Below are 21915 nucleotides of genomic sequence, written 5' to 3' on the forward strand. Positions count from 1 at the left end.
CACTGTCTTTTTCGAGCTGCAGATTCGAAAGAACCGGCTCATAAGATTCATTTGAGAATCGGACAACACTGTTCACACTGTCTTTTTCGAGCTGCAGATTCAAAAGAACCGACTCATTAGATTCATTCATTCGAGAATCGGACAACACTGTTCACGCTGTCTTTTTCGAGCTGCAGATTCAAAAGAACCGACTCATAAGATTCATTAGTTCGAGAATCGAAATATGCTGTTTGCACTCTCTGTTTCACGCTGCAGATTCAAAAGAACCGGCTGATAATATAAAATAACCGACAAATCAACAAAGCCGAACTGCTGTACCTAAAGATGACTTTCATGCACACTGATCGAAATCTGATCGAAATGAGCTGTGGGCAACATTTACAGTTATGTTTGTATTCATTTATGCATTATATTATTGTATTTTTACATGTGACAAAAAGTGTCAGCTGACTTCTTCATCACTCATAAGTCCATGGAGAGGGAACGCTGCTGAACAAGGTTTGAATGGTTACGCACCATAATGGCACGACCTCCACGGGCGTAACTATCATTGTACCCAATCTCCTCCATCATTCGGCTCTCCAAACTCACCTCCCCATCCTCTAGCGCCTCATGTAAGCTCTGTGCGCTGTAAGCATGCATATGCGGACCGTGCGTGAAAGAGGTAGCGCGTGAGCTGCTCCTGCGTCCATGTAAACTGCCCCAGCCTCTAGCCCCGCTCAGCTCCTCAGATGCCAGTGAGAGATGATGCGCTCTGGAGGCGACGTTGCCCTGCATGCCACAGTGATGCTCGTGGATGCAGCGGGATGTGCTGGAAGATCGCCGGAGATTCTTCAGACTCTCCAGCTCCTCCGTCAGCTCCTCTGGCAGCTCGGCATCACGCAAGGAGAACAGCTCGTACTGAGGCGGCTCCAGCACCTCTTGCATCTCTGTCATGCTGAACAAACCCTTACGATTCAAAACCTGCAGGAGGCAAATACACATGAGCAGTGTCAGTGATATTCTCATGGAAATGACCCTTTGCTAAGCTCTGACTACCTAAAAGCTTAAAAAAAAAACGTTTTGAAAGATGGACCGGATTTGTTTTGGTGTTCTGCATAAGAACAAAAATCATAAGAGCATGAAGCGTCATGAGAGTGAATATATTATGACAGATTCTTCTCTTTTGGGTGAATGAAGTCTTTAGTCACCTTCTTTCTCGGCTGCTTCATCTGTATAAATACAGATATGATTAGGAGGAGAAAGACCACACCAGAGGCCACTCCAATGACAGTGACATGGGTTTTGCTCATTTGCAGGAAAAAACCTTTAGACTTCTTTTCTGAGATAGAGAGCAAGAGAGAGAGTGAGATTAATATAGAAACTAATGACTTATAAATTAAGATAGAATATTTAAAAAATGCATAATACAGAACTAAATAAGTACAATGGACCTCATTCACGAAACACGAGCAGACATTTTGTTTTGTTTAAATCATTCAGAAAGCTGTTTACTTAACAAAACTACTTATGAGTTTTGTTGTAATTAGTGGTATTTTACAAAAATAGATGAATCAAGCTGACATAAATTCTCGGATTTATGAAAGTTTTCGTATTTTCAAAATGTGAGTTTATACTAACACGAGTGTGACGAGGAAGAGGGTGTGTGCGGGCCGTGAGAATGCACGCCCAGAGCTGAATTGTCCTAATCAGCCCGGGAGGGGAATAAAGACGAGCTGGAGGAACCAGTTCAAAGGAGAGAGAGACACACACATGGCTGATGTGTGTGTGTCTGTGTGTTTATGTTTGTTTAAGTTGATTTATGTCATTAAAGTTATGTTGACTGTTCTACTGGTTCCAGCTTCCTCCTTGCCAGTCCTGTGAACCCCGTTACACTGGTGCCGAAACCCGAGAAGGGAGGCGCTGTCGTGGAGTCCTCACGCTGCGGAAAGTGGAGGAGCCATGGCCGTCCACCAGGGGACGGAGGAGTCGCTGCCGGGAGTCGGAGGAACCACTGCCATCTGCCAAGAAGAGGAAACCTGCCATCCACCAGGGGAGGAGCGGCTGCCGTCCACCAGAGGGTGCAGGAGTGGGTGAGGACCTAGTGACGGCGTGTCCGGGGACTGGCAAGAGAGTTTCTCTCTCCTCTCTCTCAATCTCTGTCAATCCCCCTCGATCTTTCCCTCCCCTCATCTCTCCCAGGGCTTTAGAGAGGCAGGGAAGTCCTGCCGACAGATGGATGGCCAGAAGGGCAATGCCTCTCCTCCAGGAAGGGAGAGGAGGTGAGTATGTCATGCCGGAGGTTTCCCCGGCCTGAATCGGGAGGTGGAGGAGTGTGACGGGAAGGAGGTGCACACCCGGCACTGAATTGTCTTAATCAGCCGGGAGAGGGTGCCAGTTCGAGAGAGAGAGAGAGAGAGAGAGAGAGAGAGAGAGTTTCACCAAATTTCACTGTGGGTGCGATCAGGGCTGGACTGGGAAGAGAAACCGGCCCGGGTTTGTGGTCCGTTCTGCAAAATGCGCCTGATTACTAGTCCAGCCCTGGGTGCGATAAACTGTGGCTTGAAGGCCTCTCCAGGTCTCCGTCTAGCCATTAAATGACCAGGTGGATGATCAATGTTGATCTGGAGGTGCTTCAGCAAATCTGGAATCGGGCAGATTTGTCTTTGTGAAGGACACATGAGAGACAAATTTTAGGAGAGGGGAAAATACGGGACAAAACAAGTATTTTGCTTAACATTCTGTTGTGCACGGCCATAGCTTTGCACATTCATGACCTGAGAAAAGTCTTGCAGGCTGAAGGAATCATTCATAAAGCAGTTGGATGCCCTGGTTGAAGCTGGTGACATGTGGGCGGATGATTTCTTTTGTGCAGTGAAATCTTTATTCAGCATCTGTGGATTTCCTCCAAAATTGGAGCTGCTCATTGGAGAACACAGAAAGACATGAGTGGGCCCTACTGAGAGACATCCCAGAGATGAAAGACATTCAGAGCCGCCTCCGACACTTCTACTCCAGAAACCTCGCTCTCAGTTTGATTGACGAAACCATGCTCTTTGATGAGTGGGCTTGCGCTAAAAACACTGTCACTCATCGCATTACTGAGTGGAACATGAACAAGTCGGCCGGGTCTGAGAGATGGACAATTTTTCTTGAGTTGGAGAGCAAAACCATCAACTTTGGAGTCTTAGCCAAGGTCATGGAGTTTGATTTATGTCTATGGAGCATGTGTTCCAGATAAACACCAGATAAATCTCGAATTTGTGTAACAGTCATGAAGGTAATGCTTTTCGTAAGTCTTAATTTTGGACTGGACTGCTCTATATTTATAACGATAAACTCTTGAAAGACAAGCGCACACTGTGAAACTTGCTGCCAGTGAAAAGTACAAGGTGACAACAGTTACAGATGCGGATGCACCCTCTACTTCGCATTGATCTGCGCCTAGGTAAGGATACGTCAAACTCATTTTGCAGGGAGGGGTCTTTCCCGTTTTCCACAAGCAGGAATCTGGTCACCCTAATTCAAAAGTCACTTTTTGTATTGTCTTATGAATGCTTGGGCGAAATGGTTGTGCGAAGACGCAGTTTATATTTGATTTTCTCAAAAAAATGAATGCCATCTAACGTGACTGGTTGAACAGTTTCTTCATTCGATATGAGCTCTATAATTTAGGCTTCATAATTCAGTATAGGCATCGACAAATCACGTTCAGTTGATAAAGTATGGTCAATGCTAATGCTGTTAAACCTATAAATAAACTCATCGCGGGCAGGTGCGTACACAATACAATGGGGTCATAGCTTGCAAAATCTTTATTAGTTTACAGCATTTCAGTTAAAGAACAGAAACAGAGAAGGTTCATGGTGGTGGACATCCTCCTGCCGGCATGAACTGAACATTTTTTAAGAACCTCTGATGACTTTAATTTGAGACGTTATTGTGTTTACTAAATCAAAATTGTACTCAACTGAGTTGTGCGTGGATACCGCAGAGAATAGCGTGAAGCCTCCAGACGCTATACGTCTACGCGGTAACGTGCTTAACAAGTCACGTGATAAGATGCGCAGATTGACGGTCTCAGACGTGGCAACTGAGGTGCATCCTCCACCACCCGGATTGAGGTGAGTCACTACGACACCACGAGGACTTAGAGTGCATTGAGAATTCCAAATTGGGGAGAAAAGGGGAGAAAAATACTCATATATTTAAATGGTCTACACTTATATAGCACCTTTTTAACCTTAACAGTATTCAAAGCGATTTACACTGTGACACATTCACCCATTCACACACACACACATTCATACACCAATGGTAGCAGAGCTGCCATGCAAGGCACTAGCCTGCCATTGGGAGCAACTTGGGATTCAGTGTCTTGCCCAAGGACACTTCAGCATATGGAGTCATGTGGGCCGGGAATCGAACCGCCAACCCTGCGATTAGTTACCGACCCGCTCTACCACCTGAGCCAGAGCCGCCCCTAATACACATGTTGTGACAGAAAAATGCATATTTACGAAAGGTTCATGAATGAGACCCAATGCACAATATAACTGATTTGTTTGGGCTTATTCCGATTTAAATTCCTTGGTATGGACACACATTATGTGGTTTATCAACAGTGTTTCATTAAGGGAACATCAGTCCATTGGTGCGGAGCGCTTGAAAGAACAAATCCAATTTTGTGATGCAAATGGGAAAACATATTCATTAAATGGCATAAATGTTATTGTTCTTGTCAAAAGCAGGACGGATAGGAAAATTAGCAGAGCCTTTGCAAGCACACTTTTACCTTTGCAGTTGTTCTCGTCCCAGGGGTACACACAGTTCTGAATGCCATTACAGACCAGAGTGTTGTTGATACACATGTTGCTGTGACAGAAAAATGCATTGGCCGAACATGGAGCTGCAAACCAGAGTAAGTATTCAGATGAGAGCCATTCAGACAAAGCAATACCCACAATGTCCACATGGTGGACCACTTAAATGAAATGTTTGAAAGCTATAATTACAGCATTGGACAGTCTGTCACTGTGTGCCATGTAAAAAGACTCAGGAGACACTGCATTCGGATTAATTCTGGGTAGCTCAAGATGTTATTTACTCCTTTTAAGTTGTTATAAATAACTTTAGATCAGGGTTCAATGGCTTGTAACAACAGAAAACCCTTTTTTTGGTGTTACGGGTGAATCTCATGTGGTGTACAGATCACATATTACCCAAAAAGTAAAAAAGAGAAAAATGTATTTAGATTTTGCATAAAGCGAACCAAGATTTAAACACTGGAGTCACATGGATTACTTTTATATTTCCCAAAAGTGGGCGCTATGTCGAAAAAAGTTACAAATACAAACATCTCATTTATGTGCTGATCACTGCTGCTGTAAGCCTTAAATAGCCCAAAAATTTATATCTGCTCTTACCTTTTTCTAGTTTTCTAAAATATAAGCCATTTTTTACTGTGTCTGTGAGCTTGCTTGCATGAAAAATCCAATGTTATATCTAAGATGTCCAGAACAAAATATGCAGTCCAGCAGGCTAAACAAATTGTTATGTATACCTTGTCTTGTTTCACTGTTGCCCTTTTGTTTGCCATTTTTGTCACTTTTGCATTCCTTAGTTTTCACTTTTGTCCCTTGTGTAACTCCATAGTCTCTTTGTTAGCTTTCCTGTTCACCGTTCATTGTTTGCACTTGCCCTCGTTAATTTGCCATTTTGGTTCTGTTAATCACCTTGTTATCTTGTTGGAGTTCTGTTTGTTCATTGGCCCCTTTTTCCTATGTTCATGTATTTCTACCCTGGTGTTTGGTTCAGTCCTTGTCTATCGTTGTTTGTTGTTAGCCTGATACGTGTTCCCTGCCCGAGTTCTCTGTTTGTTTTCATCGTGTTTAGTTTTCAGTTTTATGTTTTATTTCCCCATTGAGGGTTGTTCCTTTGTGTTTACTTGTTTGTTTATTTAATAAAATCTAAACTGCATTTGGATCCGCATCTCCTCGTCTGCCTCATTGCTCAAGCGTTACACAAATCATCGTAAATATGTTATTGACTATTATTGATTAAATGTTATACATTATAACAAAGGGGAGGATCTCAGCTTTCTAATGACACCTAGATTGAGCTTCTAGTCCACTCAGAGGCCAATATATTAGATGAAATAATGAGTGTGGTGCTTGAAATAAACATTAGACTGAATGTCTATGGACGAGCACATCTGTGAGGGGTAAAATGCGTTAGAGCGCCACTTACATTTCAGATCTGTATATTGTGATGGAAGGTGATAGAGGAAAAAAATGCTAATAATGTTGCCAACAACAACAAAAACATTTTTTTACTATTTTTTTATTTTTTTTTATTTTTATTCATCATAAGATTGTAAACATATACAATACTATTTCTAAATAGTTAAAAGTATTTTTTTTATTAGTGGATGTTTCTGAAAATATTTGACCAATTTCTGGCCATTTTGAGTGTGGGAAAATGGCAGGCAGCAGCCTAATAATGCTCCAGAGTTGAAGAGGTTTTAAGGGAAGACTTTTTTTTAGACATTGCATGATTAAATATTAACAAGGCAATGGCAGTTTATCGATCATTGTCATATCAATATCATCATATTCCTACTCCAAAGCGCAATAGTCTCACAGATCAACATTTTGAGCATATGTTCACCTCAGATAAGGAATAGGTGATGGACTGTTACTAATAGTAAGGGTTTAAAGTAAGTGTGTCATAGTTTTGAGCTGTTAGCTTTGGCCTAGATGTTATGATCATTAATGTTTGTAATGCTGCTATTGTTTTATACACTTAAAACGAATGTCTCAGTGTTTTGAATATCTAAACGTCGGCCATGTAGTGTCATTGCTGTTAGACACTTCATAAGCAGCTCATTTTTGAGGCTCAGTACCTGATTACAATTCACAAGTAATCCGCTCAGCACTGTCCACAATATTATGTATTCATGCATGAAGTAATGATGTTTGTAAGATTGCAGAAAGTGTAAAGGTAGAAGGATGCTCACGTTCAGAAAACACTGTGAAGAGAATACGGAACCGACTCAGTCTGCTGGTCTCGTCGGCCCACATTCGAACCACGCCCACAGCGTTGTCAAGCGTGATGTCATTGGCAACAGTGCTGCAGAACTTGGCCTTCAGGTCTTCAATGGCATTGCTGCCTTCGTAGATCGCGACAAAGTTTTTTTTACACTCATTTGAGTGCTCCAACTGATAGTCCAGAAAGCGTAGATAGATCTGTGTATGTGTGTGTGTGTGTGTGTTGTGTGTGTGTATGTGTGTGTGTGTGTTTGTGTGAGAGAGAGAGAGAATTAACAAGTACACAAAATGTATATATATATATATGTGAGATGGTTTCATTACTAACCTTTGACATTGGTGGAGCTCGTATGGTCCATATACAATCCACTGCTTCCCCTGATTTCACTTTGTTTTCCTCCTCAACTTGACTGGATCTGATTATACCATCTGATCCAGACATTTCAAACTGACAGTCTGAGAAAAGGAGGCAATGGAAAAGATGAAGATTTATTTGCTGCCAATAACATTAAATTATTATCTTTATCGTATTGGAGGAAGAGAGCAGAGACTGCAGATAACATCTAGGTAATGTAATACTAATAAATTCTGGGGCACTGAAATATTCAGGAGTTTACATAACACATGAACTAAAAATTTCATTTACATTAATATTTGTTGGGCTCAGTAACCATAGCAACTGGAAAAGAGGGCGCATAAAGTGTTATTGTGATGATAACTTCAGCATTAAAAAATAAAGCCAATAAAGACCAAAAAGAGAATAATACTGTTTCTGCAGGACATGCCAGGACAGGTTTAGTTAGTAAATACTTTGTTCCTTCAAAACATCAAAAGTTCAGGGTCAGCATGTGCAATTATTAGTCTGACCAGACACTAATCTGATGACAAGTTTGGTTGTTATGCAATGGACCAGTGCAAATGAAAAAAAGTGTAAAACTTTTGTTTGAAAATAATTAGTTTCTACATCTGAACATTACCATTTAAATGTGTTTTTCTGTAGTAAAAATCACCTGCGCAACTCTATTCTTATTTTTTTTACCCCCTTTTTTAAATAATGCCAGGAACATTTATTAAAGGGATAGTTCACCCATAAATAAAAATTATCCCATAATTTACTCACCCTCAAGCCATCCTAGGTGTAAATGACTTTCATCTTTCAGCCAAACACAATCGTAGTTATATAAAAAAATATCCTGGCTTTTCCAAGCTTTATAATGGGAGTGAATGGTACCTTAGATTTTGAAACCCAAAAAAGCACATCCATCCATCAAAAAAGTAACCCATACGACTCCTGGGGGTTAATAAAGACCTTCTGAAGCGAAGCGATGTATTTTTCTAAGAAAAATATCCATGTTTATAACTTTATAAACTATATATCACTGGTTTCCAAAGTGACGAACGCGGAAGCACAGAGGATAAAGAAAAACAAAATGCTGTTCACGCATTAGAAGACAACAACGAGGATTTTTAAAGAACAATGACGGAGGATTTCGATATAAGAGAAGAAGAGATTGAGTTTTTTGTCCAGCCCTATTTGTTTGAACTGGAGTACACCGACCAAGAACTCTGAGAGAAGGAGAAGGCTGCAGCAGCGGCACAAACAAAATAATCTGGTAGACGGAGAGTTCGGGAGACGTGGTGGTGCTCATGCAGGTAATGCCAACAGAGGCTGAGAGGGTTTGCTGTCATGAATGGACAATTGGAATGACGATAGATGCACGAACGCACCATTTTAAGACTAAAACAAATCTACAGTATAGCTAAAACAACTCACTTCTTTTCTCCATTTTTCTTCGCAGTAAACAACGCACACTTCCACGTTCATCACGTCTCAATGGAGCTTACGCTACGCCTACGTCATACGGCAGAACTCTACTCTCTTGTGAACGCGCGGACGGCCGTTACCGGAAACTAGTGATATATAGTTTATAAAGTTATAAATATGGATATTTTTCTTAGAAAAATACATCGCTTCGCTTCAGAAGGCCTTTATTAACCGCCAGGAGTCGTATGGGTTACTTTTTTGATGGATGGATGCGCTTTTTTGGGCTTCAAAATCTAAGGTACCATTCACTCCCATTATAAAGCTTGGAAAAGTCAGGATATTTTTTTATATAACTCCGATTGTGTTTGGCTGAAAGAAGAAAGTCATTTAAATCAAATCAACTTACATTTATATAGCGCTTTATTTTTTTTCTCAAACTCAAAGCGCTTTACATAGTATAGGGGGAATCTCCTCAACCACCACCAGTGTGCAGCATCCACCTGGATGATGCAACGGCAGCCATAGTGCACCAGAACACCCACCACACACCAGCTATTGGTGGCAAGGAGATGGTAGAGTGATGTAGCCAATTCAGGGATGGAGATTATTAGGAGGCCATGATAGATAGGGGGACTTTGGCTAGGACACCGGGGTTAAACCCCTACTCTTTTAACAGAAGTGCCCTAGGGATTTTTAATGACCACAGAGAGTCAGGACCTCAGTTTAACGTCCCATCCGAAAGACGGTGCTTTTTTACAGTATAGTGTCCCTATCACTATACTGGGGCATCAGGACCCACACAGACCATAGGGTGAGCACCCCCTGCTGGCCTCCCTAATACCACTTCCAGCAGCAACCTTGGTTTTCCCCAGGAGGTCTCCCATCCAGGTACTGGCCAGGCTCAACCCTGCTTAGCTATAGTGGGCAATCAAGTAATAGCTGCAGGGTGATATGGCAGCTACAACTATGTAGGCTTGAGGGTGAGTCAATGATGGGATCATTTTCATTTTTGGGTGAACTAACCCTTTCAGAAAGCAATTAGGGTCGATTTTTATATCACGTTATCTTCAGTGGAAAACTATATTTCATATTTAACTATATTTAATAACTATATGTATAACAGTGTTATATGATTCTAGTATAGATTTGTATAGTATCTGATAAACCATAGATTATCGCTACGTTTTACAGTGAAAAAACATCGGTAACACTTTACTATATGGTTGTATTTGTTAACATTGCTGAACAACATTATTTAACATGAACTAACAATAAACAATATTTGTATTATATATATTTGTATGATTTTGTATGTATGTATTTAAAGCAAGTTTTACTCTACACAAGGACAATATCCAGCCTATTAAATATTTTAAAGCTGTAAAACCTTCCATGACCTTTAAGTGTTTTATACAGTATTTCCATGACTTTTCAGGGGAACCCTGGATTTTACGAAAATAGTCAAGCTGACAGTTCATGGATCATCCCTTGCAAGGCTTTGAGTTACTAGCCCAGATTTGATTGTATCCATTACACAACTCTACCCCACAGCACCCATTTAAGTGTTATCAATTTACCTGGAATAGGATTTAAAAGCCCTCCGACATGGAGATGAAAATCAGGGTCTAGAGGTAAAACAAGATCATTAAAATGAATTCAAGGTCAAATATTCTGATGGCTAATTGACGTAGAGTGTGTGTTTACCTGCAGTAAATGAGTACTCCACCCTGAATCCCTGTCCTTCCAACTCCTCATCACTGATAAACCTGATCCACATGAACCGTCCAGAGGAGGTGACCACACCTGGACACTGTGCCCCACAGAAACGATTAATCAACGGAGAGAAAACAAATGGCCCGTCGCGAATTTCAATGTTGTCAAACCGACACTCAAAGGAAGGCTCGATGTAGTAGTTGTCATCGAAGTCAAGCTTGATTCTCTTCCGTGGGTGGGCTGATGAGACAGCAGAAGAGAAACGTTATGCCTCAAGAAAATGAATATTTACTTTAAGATTTAGAGATGCCTATTATACAGGGACCTTTTTACAAATCATAGCATTTACAAAAAAAAAAATTATTAAACAAGTTTTAAATCATCAAAACTATTGGCACACATACTTAAATACATACTATGACCGTGCGTAACGTTTTATAAAATTTTCGTTAGAGCGCTAATTCTTTTTTTCTTTTCTTTTTCTTTTTATCCCCTTTTTCTCCCGAATTTGGAATGCCCAATTCCCACTACTTTAGGTAGGTCTTAGTAGGTCCTCATGGTGGTTACTAACCTCAATCCGGGTGGCGGAGGACAAGTCTCAGTTCCCTCCACTTATGAGACCGTCAATCTGCACATCTCAGGTGAATCGCTGTGCATGACACAGCGGAGACTCACAGCATGTGGAGACTCATGCTACTCTCTCTACATGCCCCATTGAAAGTGAGAACCACTAATCATGACCACAAGGAGGTTACCCCATGTAACCTTACCCTCGCTAGCAACCGGGCCAATTTAGTTTCATAGGAGACCTGGCAGGAGTCAATCAGCACACCCTGGATTCTAACTCATGACTCCAGGGGTGATAGTCAGCATCAATACTCGCTAAGCTATCCAGGCCCCAAGAGCGCCAATTCTAAGTGCAATTTCCGTGCCAGCGCAAACAGCAAGTGGGCCTGGGTGGGATTGTTTACGCTACTGTGGATGCATGCATGCAAACTATGTTGTATGTTAATTAAGTGGTGCAAAGTGCCATTTGCTATTTTCCTGAGAAATTGGTCCTTGCGCTAAGACGTATTAAAAGCAGGTCTCATCTCAGCACAAAGTCTAAACTCAGTTCCTGCATTTGCAGTTTGGAGATAAAGTTCACATCCAAACTCTGAAAATACAGAGGAACATCAAATTATGTCCATGACGATCGCTGTTGTAGCCATTTTATGAAACAAATATTTATGAGATTTGTGTTACATGATCTTCAGGTCATAGTATATTTTTCAGATATTATTATGATGTTTATATTTACAATATAGTTTGTATTTAACAAATTTGTATTGGTATTTTTCCACCTGTTGTCTAAACCCCTATTCGGATGGGATTCGATTTCTAAACAGCGTTTGAGGTACAATTATTATCACACGACGTATGAGATTTAATGTACTGATTCGGACGGGACTAAAAATCTCCGTGTTTATTACAGAGGTGGGAGTGTCTGCTTTCTAGATGTGGGTCGTTACAGAAGGCTGAACACATAATTTAGGTGGTACATATATTTTAAACTTTATCAGTTTAAATTTAAAATGACATAATTAAAAAAATATTATTATTTGCTTTATTGATTTAATTATAATTTATTAATTATACATTATACATTTGCATGAGTTAATAGAAGTGGCTGCTTATAATAAACCCACTGAAATAATAAATATAATTATTACATTACATAACGGAGCAGAGCAGAGATATTAAGGTAAGTATCTTACCAGACGCTGATATTACAGTGGCCAGTCTTAGCAGTTTCCATGATTTGGCTATCCTTGTTAACTCGTCATTAACTTCGTCGGATGGCAAAAAATGTATATCCAAACGTAAAGTCGCGCAGCAGGCAGAATATTGACAGAAGGCGCGCACATAAGTACAATCTTAACGGTTTCTTTTCTAGAGTTAGCCGAGATTGTGTGAGAAAACACAGACTTGTCAGATTCGGCCAGGATTAAAATCACAAAATATGTCTGTGAAAAACAAATTTCCCCAACTTACTCAGGGAAAACTTATCCCGCAGGAAGAGGGCTTTAGAGTGATTTTTAAGTCACTCCAAAATGGGCCGGTGGAAGAAATTTGAGAGGGTAACATTTTTGGATGTATGATTTTTTTTTTACCAATTCAATATTTTTGGTTGAATTTTTTTGTGTTTCAATAAATGATTTAAATTTTTCAAATCAATATCATTTATATTTACATTTACATTTATGCATTTGGCAGACGCTTTTATCCAAAGCGACATACAGTGCACTTATTACAGGGACAATCCCCCCGGAGCAACCTGGAGTTAAGTGCCTTGCTCAAGGACACAATGGTGGTGGCTATGGGGATCAAACCAGCGACCTTCTGATTACCAGTTATGTGCTTTAGCCCACTACCACCACCACTTCTGTCGACCGGTAGAAGTGAAGTGCATGCCGATACAAACACTGTTAACACTAGCAATCATTTGTGTGTCTGTAGATGAAAAATATTAATTATACTTAAATTCTCTATGATTTAATGGAGCCTACAAACCCTAATGAGAACCACATGTCAGGATCACAGAGTGATCCACCAGCTATTTTCTTGTCTGTTTTGCATGTTCCCTCAGATCATCTTGTGCCATTTTGGATACAACACTGCAGTTGCATTCAGTCAAAACACATTTATGCATACAGGTCCAGATATTTAACATGCTAGATATCTTGCTGACATCAGTGATGCTTCAGCACTTCTCTCAGATTGCGTCTTTGATAATTCATAAATTGCGTTCTTCACTCACGGGTGTGAGCTCTGATTTGCCTATGATTTTGGGCTTTTGTCGGCAATCTCCACAAAACTGTTTTGTTCGAGATGCTCAAGGTTTTCGACAATCGGTATATGGGAAGGAGGCAGCATGCCAACTAGCTGCCCTGTCAGTGGTGGAATTCTCCATCGAGTTTCGCACCCTGGCGTCGGCCACCAACTGGAATGCGGCAGCTCAGGTAGACATGTTTTGGCAGGTGCTCGTGGAGGAGGTGATGGATGAGATGTATGCTCACGGTCTGGCCACCCTCTTCGATGATTTGGTGGATAAGGCCATTAGAGTGAACCATTGACTGGCTCTTCATCATTGCCATCGTCTGACTCGTCCTACTTGGAGAACATCGCTCCCTCCAGAGTCTTCTCTGTCTCCTGACTCTCTGCCTGATTCCGAGCCCATGCAGGTGGGTTGAACCCACCTCAACGCTGAGGAGAGACAGCGCCACATCACCAAGAGTCTTTGTCTGTACTGTGGGGGTGTGGGACACATTTCCAGGAGTGGTCCGGTAAAAGCCAATGCTCGCCAGTAGTTAGGGGAATACTGGCGAATGCGACACCTCTCACAGAATCCCTGGCGCTCATCCTATCCTTCATGCCATCCTGCAGTGGGGAGACACTTCCCATCCATTTTCTGTCCTGATCGACTCCGGGGCCGAGGGTAATTTCCTCGATGCGGAGCTGGCTACCAAGTGTAATATCCCTGTACAAGACCTCTCTGTACCCTTGATGGCCAGTGCAATCAACAGCCGACCATTCACCGAGGTGTCCAAGATCTCCGCCTTGGTGAGTTTGACAATTTTGGGCAATGGGTGGAGATAGCTTTTAAACTCCCATCGACCTCGGCCATCCTTGGTTTTCTAGACACAAACCGCACATTGACTGGTCCCATAATTCGGTCAGACAGTGGAGTAAATTTAGTTTTGTCCAATTGTCTTGGGTCTGCGTCTTATACTGTCTCTTCTCTCTTTGTGTTGCAGGAGGAAACGGTGGATCTTTCTGGAGTGCCCTCAGAATATCATGATTTGAAGGCAGTTTTCAGTCAGTCCTGGGGAAATTCCTTGCCTCCTCAACAGCCATACAACTGCGCCATTGATCTCCTCCCAAGTCCTTCTCCGCCCCGCGGACGGCTATAATCCCTGTCTGCCCTTGAGAGGGAGACTATGGATAAACAACTCGAGGAGTCACAAGCAGTGGGCTCCTTCCGCTCCTTGCCAATTTCGAAAACCAAAGATTTATCCGTAATTACAGTCAGGTAACTGTGCCTCTGACTGCGCTCCCCTCCACAAAGAAGCGTTTTCAGTGGTTCACAGTGGCTCAGACTGCCTTTAATTCCCTTAAAACCCTTTCTACTTCCGCTCCCATTTTGGTGAGGCCGGACCCTGATAGACAATTCATTGTAGAGGTGGACGCATCAGATATTGGATTTGGGGCGGTTCTTTCCCAGTGGTCCCCTACTGATGAAAAATTGCACCCCTGTGCTTTTTTTCTCACCGTCTCTCCCCAGCTGAGTGGAACTATGATATTGGTAACAGGGAGTTGTTGGAAATTAAGATGGCCCTGGAGGAGTGGCGCCACTGGCAGGAGGGAACGGCTGATCCTTTCCAGGTTGTCGTGTCACCCAGGGGTCAGGAGGATGCTTGCTGAGATTTCCCAGTGGTTTTGTTGGCCAGCACTTGTGGAGGATGTCCACCGGTTCATGGAGGCGTGCTCAGCCTGTGCTCGTAATATAACCACATACAAGCAACCCGTTAGTCTGCTCCAATCACTTACCTTTCCCTCCCGCTCCTGGTCTTATTTTGCCCTGAACTTTGTGAACTTTAACCCCGTACAGTGGCAATATGGTAATTCTCACTGTATTCCAACACCAAGGAGATGGTAATGGTGGTGGTAGACCACATCTTCCGGCTACATGGATTGCCGGTGGATGTGGTCTCCGAAAGGGGGCCCCAGTTCATCTCCAAATTTGGAGGGAGTTCTGTCTGCAGATTGGCTGTCAGTCTGTTGTCAGGCTTCCATCCCCAGACCAACAGCCAGACTGAGCGGGCTAACCAGGATCTTGAGCAGATGCTTTGTTGCCTGGCTTCCCACAACCCTGTCTCCTGGGCACAGCACTTAACTTGGGCTGAATACACTCACAACTCTCTGCCTGTGTCATCTACTGAATTGTCCCATTTCCAGTGTTACTTGTGTCATTAGCCTCCACTGTTCCCCTTGCAGCAGCCGGAAGTTGTGTTTCCCTCTGACCACGCTTTTATTCAGCAGTGCGAACCCACCTGGAGGACTGGCGCTTCTTTGGGCCAGGGGGCCCACTAAGGCTGCTGCTGATCATCGTTGGACTGCGGCACCTAGGTATGTTTGTGGGAAAATGGTATGGCTCTCTACCAAGGACTTCTCCTCAGGGTGTCGGCTCGTAAGTTGACACCTAGGTTACTCGATAACTACTCAATTGTCAAGGTGCTCAGTCCGGCAGCAGAGTGGCTCAGGCTTTCAGTTTCCTTGCGGAGGGTCCATCCTGTGTTCCATGTTTCTCGTGTTAAACCTGTGTGTCATATGGGGCTTTTCCACTGCAAGGTAAAGCTCGACTTGACTCTGCCTGCTTTTTGGGGTTTTCCACTGTGGATAGCACCTGGTACCTGGTACTTTTTTTAGTACCACCTTGGTCGAGGTTCCAAGTGAGCCAAGCCAATACTAAATGTGACGTCAAAACCCTACAGATCACTGAAGGGAAGAGAGAATTGTCACCACCAGCGTGACTGGATTTACGACACGGGACATCAACCCGCTAGTTTTAAAGTTAGCAACAGCGATAGCAGTATAATTTGTTTAGGCGACTTTCGAATTGTAAAAAGAAATGGCTGTGTGCAAAACCCCACCGTGGTCAATAGACGAGGAGCAGACGTTCTTCTCGTTAGTGACGACCGAAATTAAGCAAAATGAAAAAATCTTTCAGGAAGTATCCCAGCTATTGGATACTACCACCAGACCTACCAACAGTGTAGGGAAAAGTTACAATTAAAAGTGACTACAGAACCATCAAGGACCACAACAGCCTGAGTGGTTCAAACAGAAGAAAGTGGAAGTGTTTTGACCAAATGGACACCATCTATGGCAATAGACCAAAAAGAAATGGGAGGGAGAGTGCCCTGGACTCGATGGAGTCCACGATGAAGGATGGTACATTTTGTTACATTAACTCTAAATTCTGCTCTATATAATCTTCACTTTATTTAGTTGACCAGCTACTGGAAGCTTCTAAAACAACCAGGCTAATTTAACTGTTACACTTGTGTAAAAACACCATGCAACAACTACTTTATGCAGCACAATGAGCTAGTAACTAACAGCTAGTGGTCATGTTATTGTTTATGGTCATTGTTTATAGTTTTAATTTGGTTCTGGAGGCTGAACCCAGCATTTTACCCAAACGATAGGGGTATATTTAATTAAAATAAATTATGAGACATTCAACATCTCTTAACAAATTTGGACAGTTTTGAAATATTTCTTGTTGCTTAGTACTCTCAAAGACATTATTGGTGAAGCAGAAACTTGTGTGAAAAACACTTTGGTGTAAGGTGACTATTCTGCAGCGCTGACGCGAGTCATGTGATGACCCTTTACACGTATAAACATCCCTCACTTCATATACTTCAATGTATTCTGCAGCAGAGTTATGTGATGACCCTTAATGCATATAAATATCAGTCAATTCTGCACATAAATCATTTCTCTTCACAGTCACAAAAGTGACCAATTATGGTTTCAAAACGGCGAATTTCTCCGAAAGGGGAGGAGTTTGGATCCCTGAAATTATATATATTTTTTTCATGCATTTATTTATTTTGTGGAATTTTATAATTTTCCACGGGACACCTGACAATCTTTCACCGCACACTAGTGTGCCGTGGCACAGTGGTTGGGAAACACTGGATTATATCGCTAATGCTTGACAGGGAATGGACTATGTAATATGATGCAGAAGGTGCCGGAAAAGAACCTCAGAATTAAATTGTTCTTGACCCAGCCCATTAACGCTTTGCGCACATAATTTCACCAAATCCACTTGCGCCTAGACTTAGCGTATGCTTGCAAAAAAATACCAAAACTTCCTGGCCATACACTTAGGGTCTTATATGTTTGTGGGTGTGGGATGCATACCCTCCAGTATGTACACACACTCCTTGTTTGGTGGGTAGGTGTTGGGGTAATCTGGAGAACTGAATGATCCTCCATTAGCCGTCTGGATCAAAGTTCCACAATGAGCCGGTTTCTTATCCCCAACAGCCACATTCTGAGGCAATGCTAACAGGATACACACACATAAGATGATCTATATTAAAGACACATTATAATGTACAGTTATTAAAGGAAAACAGAAGGGTCTGATACTTTCTGTTAAATACACACAACATTATTATTTAAAGGTGAAGTGTGTCACTATTTCTATGTAAACATACTTTCTTCAATCTCAGCATAGTGTACTGAGTCATCTAAGTAAGCCATTTGTAGGTTGAATCCCTTGTAAAATGTAAACACTGTGGATCTAGCATCAGAACATTGTTCTATTTGTCCGGGCAGCCCAATGGCATGGGGTTTGGGTGAGGAATATTTGGGGATGGACAAGAGGATTGTTTTGGAAACCTGTTTAAAAAAATGTTTTTGACTGAAAACATAATTTTGTGTGATGCAGAAATTACGGCGAGGTCTCTTTCTTTTTTGTTTGTGGTTGCAGCATTAAACATGAACCAACCTTGAGTTTTCTGTGCCAGTGCGAAACCCTCCTCTATCAGGACAAGCAGAACCAAGACTGGAATAAAACAAACAAAAGCAATGCACATCTTTACACAGTTCTAAAACTTCTCTGGAAGTCCCACAGCATTTGTGGCATAATGTTGACTACCACAAATATTACATTTTAACTAATTTCTCCTTTAATTTAAAAAAAGCAAAAATTTAGGTTACAATGAGGCACTTACAATGGTTTAATGGCAGAAATGAGAAGCTTATAATTTTATAAAAGCCCTTACATTAATTATTTGGTTAAAATGTATTATTTGAGCTGTATTGTATTATGTATTAAAATGTATTATTTTAGGGTTTACTGTGTTACGTCGTCATGGCAACAACATTTTTAAATTTGATATCTTGACACAGAAAAGGTTAGCAAGTGATTTTATCACATACAATCATGTTAACACGCAGAATGTTGTAGCTATACATTTAACTCTCCTGCGCAGTTTGGTGATTTTGACCGATTTCAGTTTATTTATAAAAATGGTTTCCTCAATCTGAGTGGTACAAGACTTGTGATCATTCCTAGACTTGCAATCTGCACATAACATTTTTTTTTTTTGGATTCAGTAAGTCTAAATGGTGGTAAAAAAATACAAAAATAAACAACCCCTGTTCTGTTCGCAATCAAAATTGACCGACCATAGGAAATGAATGAGATAGACCCCAAACAAAGACATTTTTTTTACTTGTCAAAGAAAATCCATAAGTAAGCCATAATGCTGAACATAAACACAGAAATTAAGAGGTGGGACTATAAGACATCCAGTCTGCAACACACACACACACACACACACACACACACACACACACACACACACACACACACACACACACACACACACACAAATAAACTGGTTACAATATAACACAGAATTTTTTTTAAAATTAAATCAATAAATCAGTCACAATGCAGAACACACACACACACACACACACACACACACACACACACAGAGAGACATGAGGAGGTGAGACCATAACACACCCACAGTGCAGACCAAGCACACACACCTGCTCACACACACACACACACACACACACACACACACACACACACACACACACACAGTTGTGTTTCCATGTTTTATGGGGACTTTCCATAGACATAATGGTTTTTATACTGTAAAAACTTTATATTCTATCCCCTAAACCTAACCCTACCCCTAAACCTAACCCTACCCCTAAACCTAACCCTCACAGAAAACTTTCTGCATTTTTACATTTTCAAAAAACATAATTTAGTATGATTTATAAGCTGTTTTCCTCATGGGACCGACAAAATGTCCCCACAAGGTCAAAAACTTCGGGTTTTACTATCCTTATGGGGACATTTGGTCCCCACAAAGTGATAAACACACTCACACACACACACACATACACACACACACACAGACATGAGGAGGTGAGACCATAACACACCCACAGTGCAGACCAAGCACACACACCTGCTCTCACACACACACACACACACACACCTGCTCACACACACACACACACACACACACACCTGCTCACACACACACACACACACAGACACGAGGAGGTGAGACCATAACACACCCACAGTGCAGATCATGCATACACAACTGCTCTCACACACACACACACACACACACACACACACACAAATGAATGGCGGAGATAAACACAGTCAGAAGACAGAATGAAGAACACACTTTATATATTTGAAATAAATTAAAACAATGTCTCCTCCTTGTAACACCATGGTCAGGTTTGACAGTAAAGACATAATAATGTCACATTACTGCAAAAACTGACATTTAAAAACAATTTATAAAAATGCTAAAATTTTAAAAATAAAATAAAATGCGTCTTACTACATATCCAAATGCATAACTTGTGATAATTTAAATTAAATCTAAAATAAAAAAATAAAAGTTTTTCATAATTTATTCACCCTCATGTTGTTCCAAACTCACCAAACTGACCCCCAAAAAGAAAGAAAAATTAAACTCAAAATGATTGCCCTGGCACAACACAGCTCCCTGTGCTGAACTTTTCTGTTATCTGTCTGCTCATAAAAATAATTTGTCAAAACAAGTAGTTACGAGGTGGATGTTATTATCCAGTACAGTAACATTAATCAAGTCTAGTGAACTCACTAATTGAAATTCAACCAAAATACTCCACCGCTCTTCCTGATATACTTCCACAGAAATGAAGTTGCCAATTTACAACCTGCCTAAGATTTGAACATGGGATGTTTTCCAACTCTAAGGGATAGTTCACACAAAAATGTAAATTCTCTCATTATTTACTCACCCTCATGCCATCCCAGATGTGTATGACTGTCTTTCTTCTGCACAACACAAACATGATATGATAGGTGTGGGTAAGAAACAGATGAAAAGTCCTTTTTTACTCAAAATCTCCACTTACACTTTCAGATGTGAAAGTGAAACTAAACTGGCACCACTTGTGAAATTCAGATGTAAAAGTGAAAGTGAAAGTGGAGATTATGAGTAAAAAAGGACTCAATTATTGTTATTTCTCACTTATACCTCTCATATCACTTCTGACCACACGGATTTAACAACAGGAGGCTTATGGATTACTTTTATGTTTCCGTTATGGGATTTTTGGAGCTTCAAAGTTCTAGCCACCATTCACTTGCATTGTATGGACCAACAGAGCTGAAATATTCTTCAAAAAAATCTTTGAATTGTTCTGCTGAAAAAAGAAAGTCATACACATCTGGGATGTTATGAGGGTGAGTAAATGATGAGAGAATTTTCATTTTTGGGTGAACTGTCCCTTTAAGTGAGATTTATAGCTCTAGTAGCCCAACAGGTGACTTGATGTCATTGTTGACTGACAACAACATGGTAAAAGAGTGTATTATTACTAAAATAAAAACTCTTAAACTATTCGTTACCAGCCCTAAAATCTATGCCAATCACCTCATTTTTACAGACAAGTGACTTGAGTGAGAAATGTCTTGACCCTTGAGATTAATGTTGTCATGAATATGTAGATTATGTAATGAATAAGTGATTTTTGGTGAGGGTACAGAGAGAGTGGGAGCTGTCCATTCAGCACCACCTGCTTTACAGAGTTACATTGATGCATTCACACTGTGGTCAACATACAAACTGGTTTAATACATCTTTAAGAAAACACCATGTCAATGACTTGATGCATGAATATGGTAATCATTCAGTAGCACAGTATTGACACGTGATACCATCCGTATACCATGGTACCACCACAGTAGGCTACTTTATTGTAAGGGTCCACAACATTATAATAAGAATCCTCAAAACAAGCTAGTATTAGATTTACACAGATTAAAGTAGAGTTTACCCAAATTAACTCACCCTCTTGCATTTCCGCTTTGACTGAACACTTTTGCTCTCGTCGGATGCTTTTGTTGTTGTTTACATTTTCAAACACAGAAAGTTAAACTGCAACAACACGGCTCTCAGGCAGATTTCACTACTAAAGAAATTTATTTTTCCTGTTGGAAATGCGAACATTAAACTCTTGAAGCTGAGACCGCTGCAGAAACTGCCATTCTTGTGCGCCTGAGGCGTCGAAAATCCTTCGAGTTTTCATTGTGGTACTGGACTGAAGTCTTGGCTCATGAATATGAATCGCGTTGTGTGACGCGCACGCAATAGGCGCTTCTGATTGGCTGAAAGGCGCTAAGTAGGCACGACTCGGCTGCTGATTAACGAGTCCTCATGAATATTAATTAGGTTATATGACTGGACGCTCAAGGAAAATTGCATTGAATTGTCCACGTGGCCTAATTAATATTTATAAGATACATCT

General features: G+C 41.2%; 1 protein-coding gene across 1 annotated transcript; it reads right to left on the reverse strand.

The window, feature by feature from the left end:
* Positions 1 to 462: 462 nt before the first annotated feature.
* LOC127661266 (neuropilin and tolloid-like protein 2) lies at positions 463 to 21468 on the reverse strand. The gene is made up of 10 exons (XM_052151904.1): positions 21459 to 21468; positions 18077 to 18133; positions 17485 to 17628; positions 10498 to 10746; positions 10371 to 10418; positions 7357 to 7484; positions 6998 to 7226; positions 4775 to 4888; positions 1191 to 1321; positions 463 to 963 (listed from the first exon to the last, which is right to left on the reverse strand). The coding sequence occupies exons 1-10, from the start codon at positions 21466 to 21468 to the stop codon at positions 463 to 465; spliced, it is 1611 nt and encodes a 536-aa protein (XP_052007864.1).
* Positions 21469 to 21915: the final 447 nt, after the last annotated feature.

Source organism: Xyrauchen texanus, chromosome 21, assembly GCF_025860055.1.
Source record: "Xyrauchen texanus isolate HMW12.3.18 chromosome 21, RBS_HiC_50CHRs, whole genome shotgun sequence".
NCBI lineage: Eukaryota > Metazoa > Chordata > Actinopteri > Cypriniformes > Catostomidae > Xyrauchen > Xyrauchen texanus.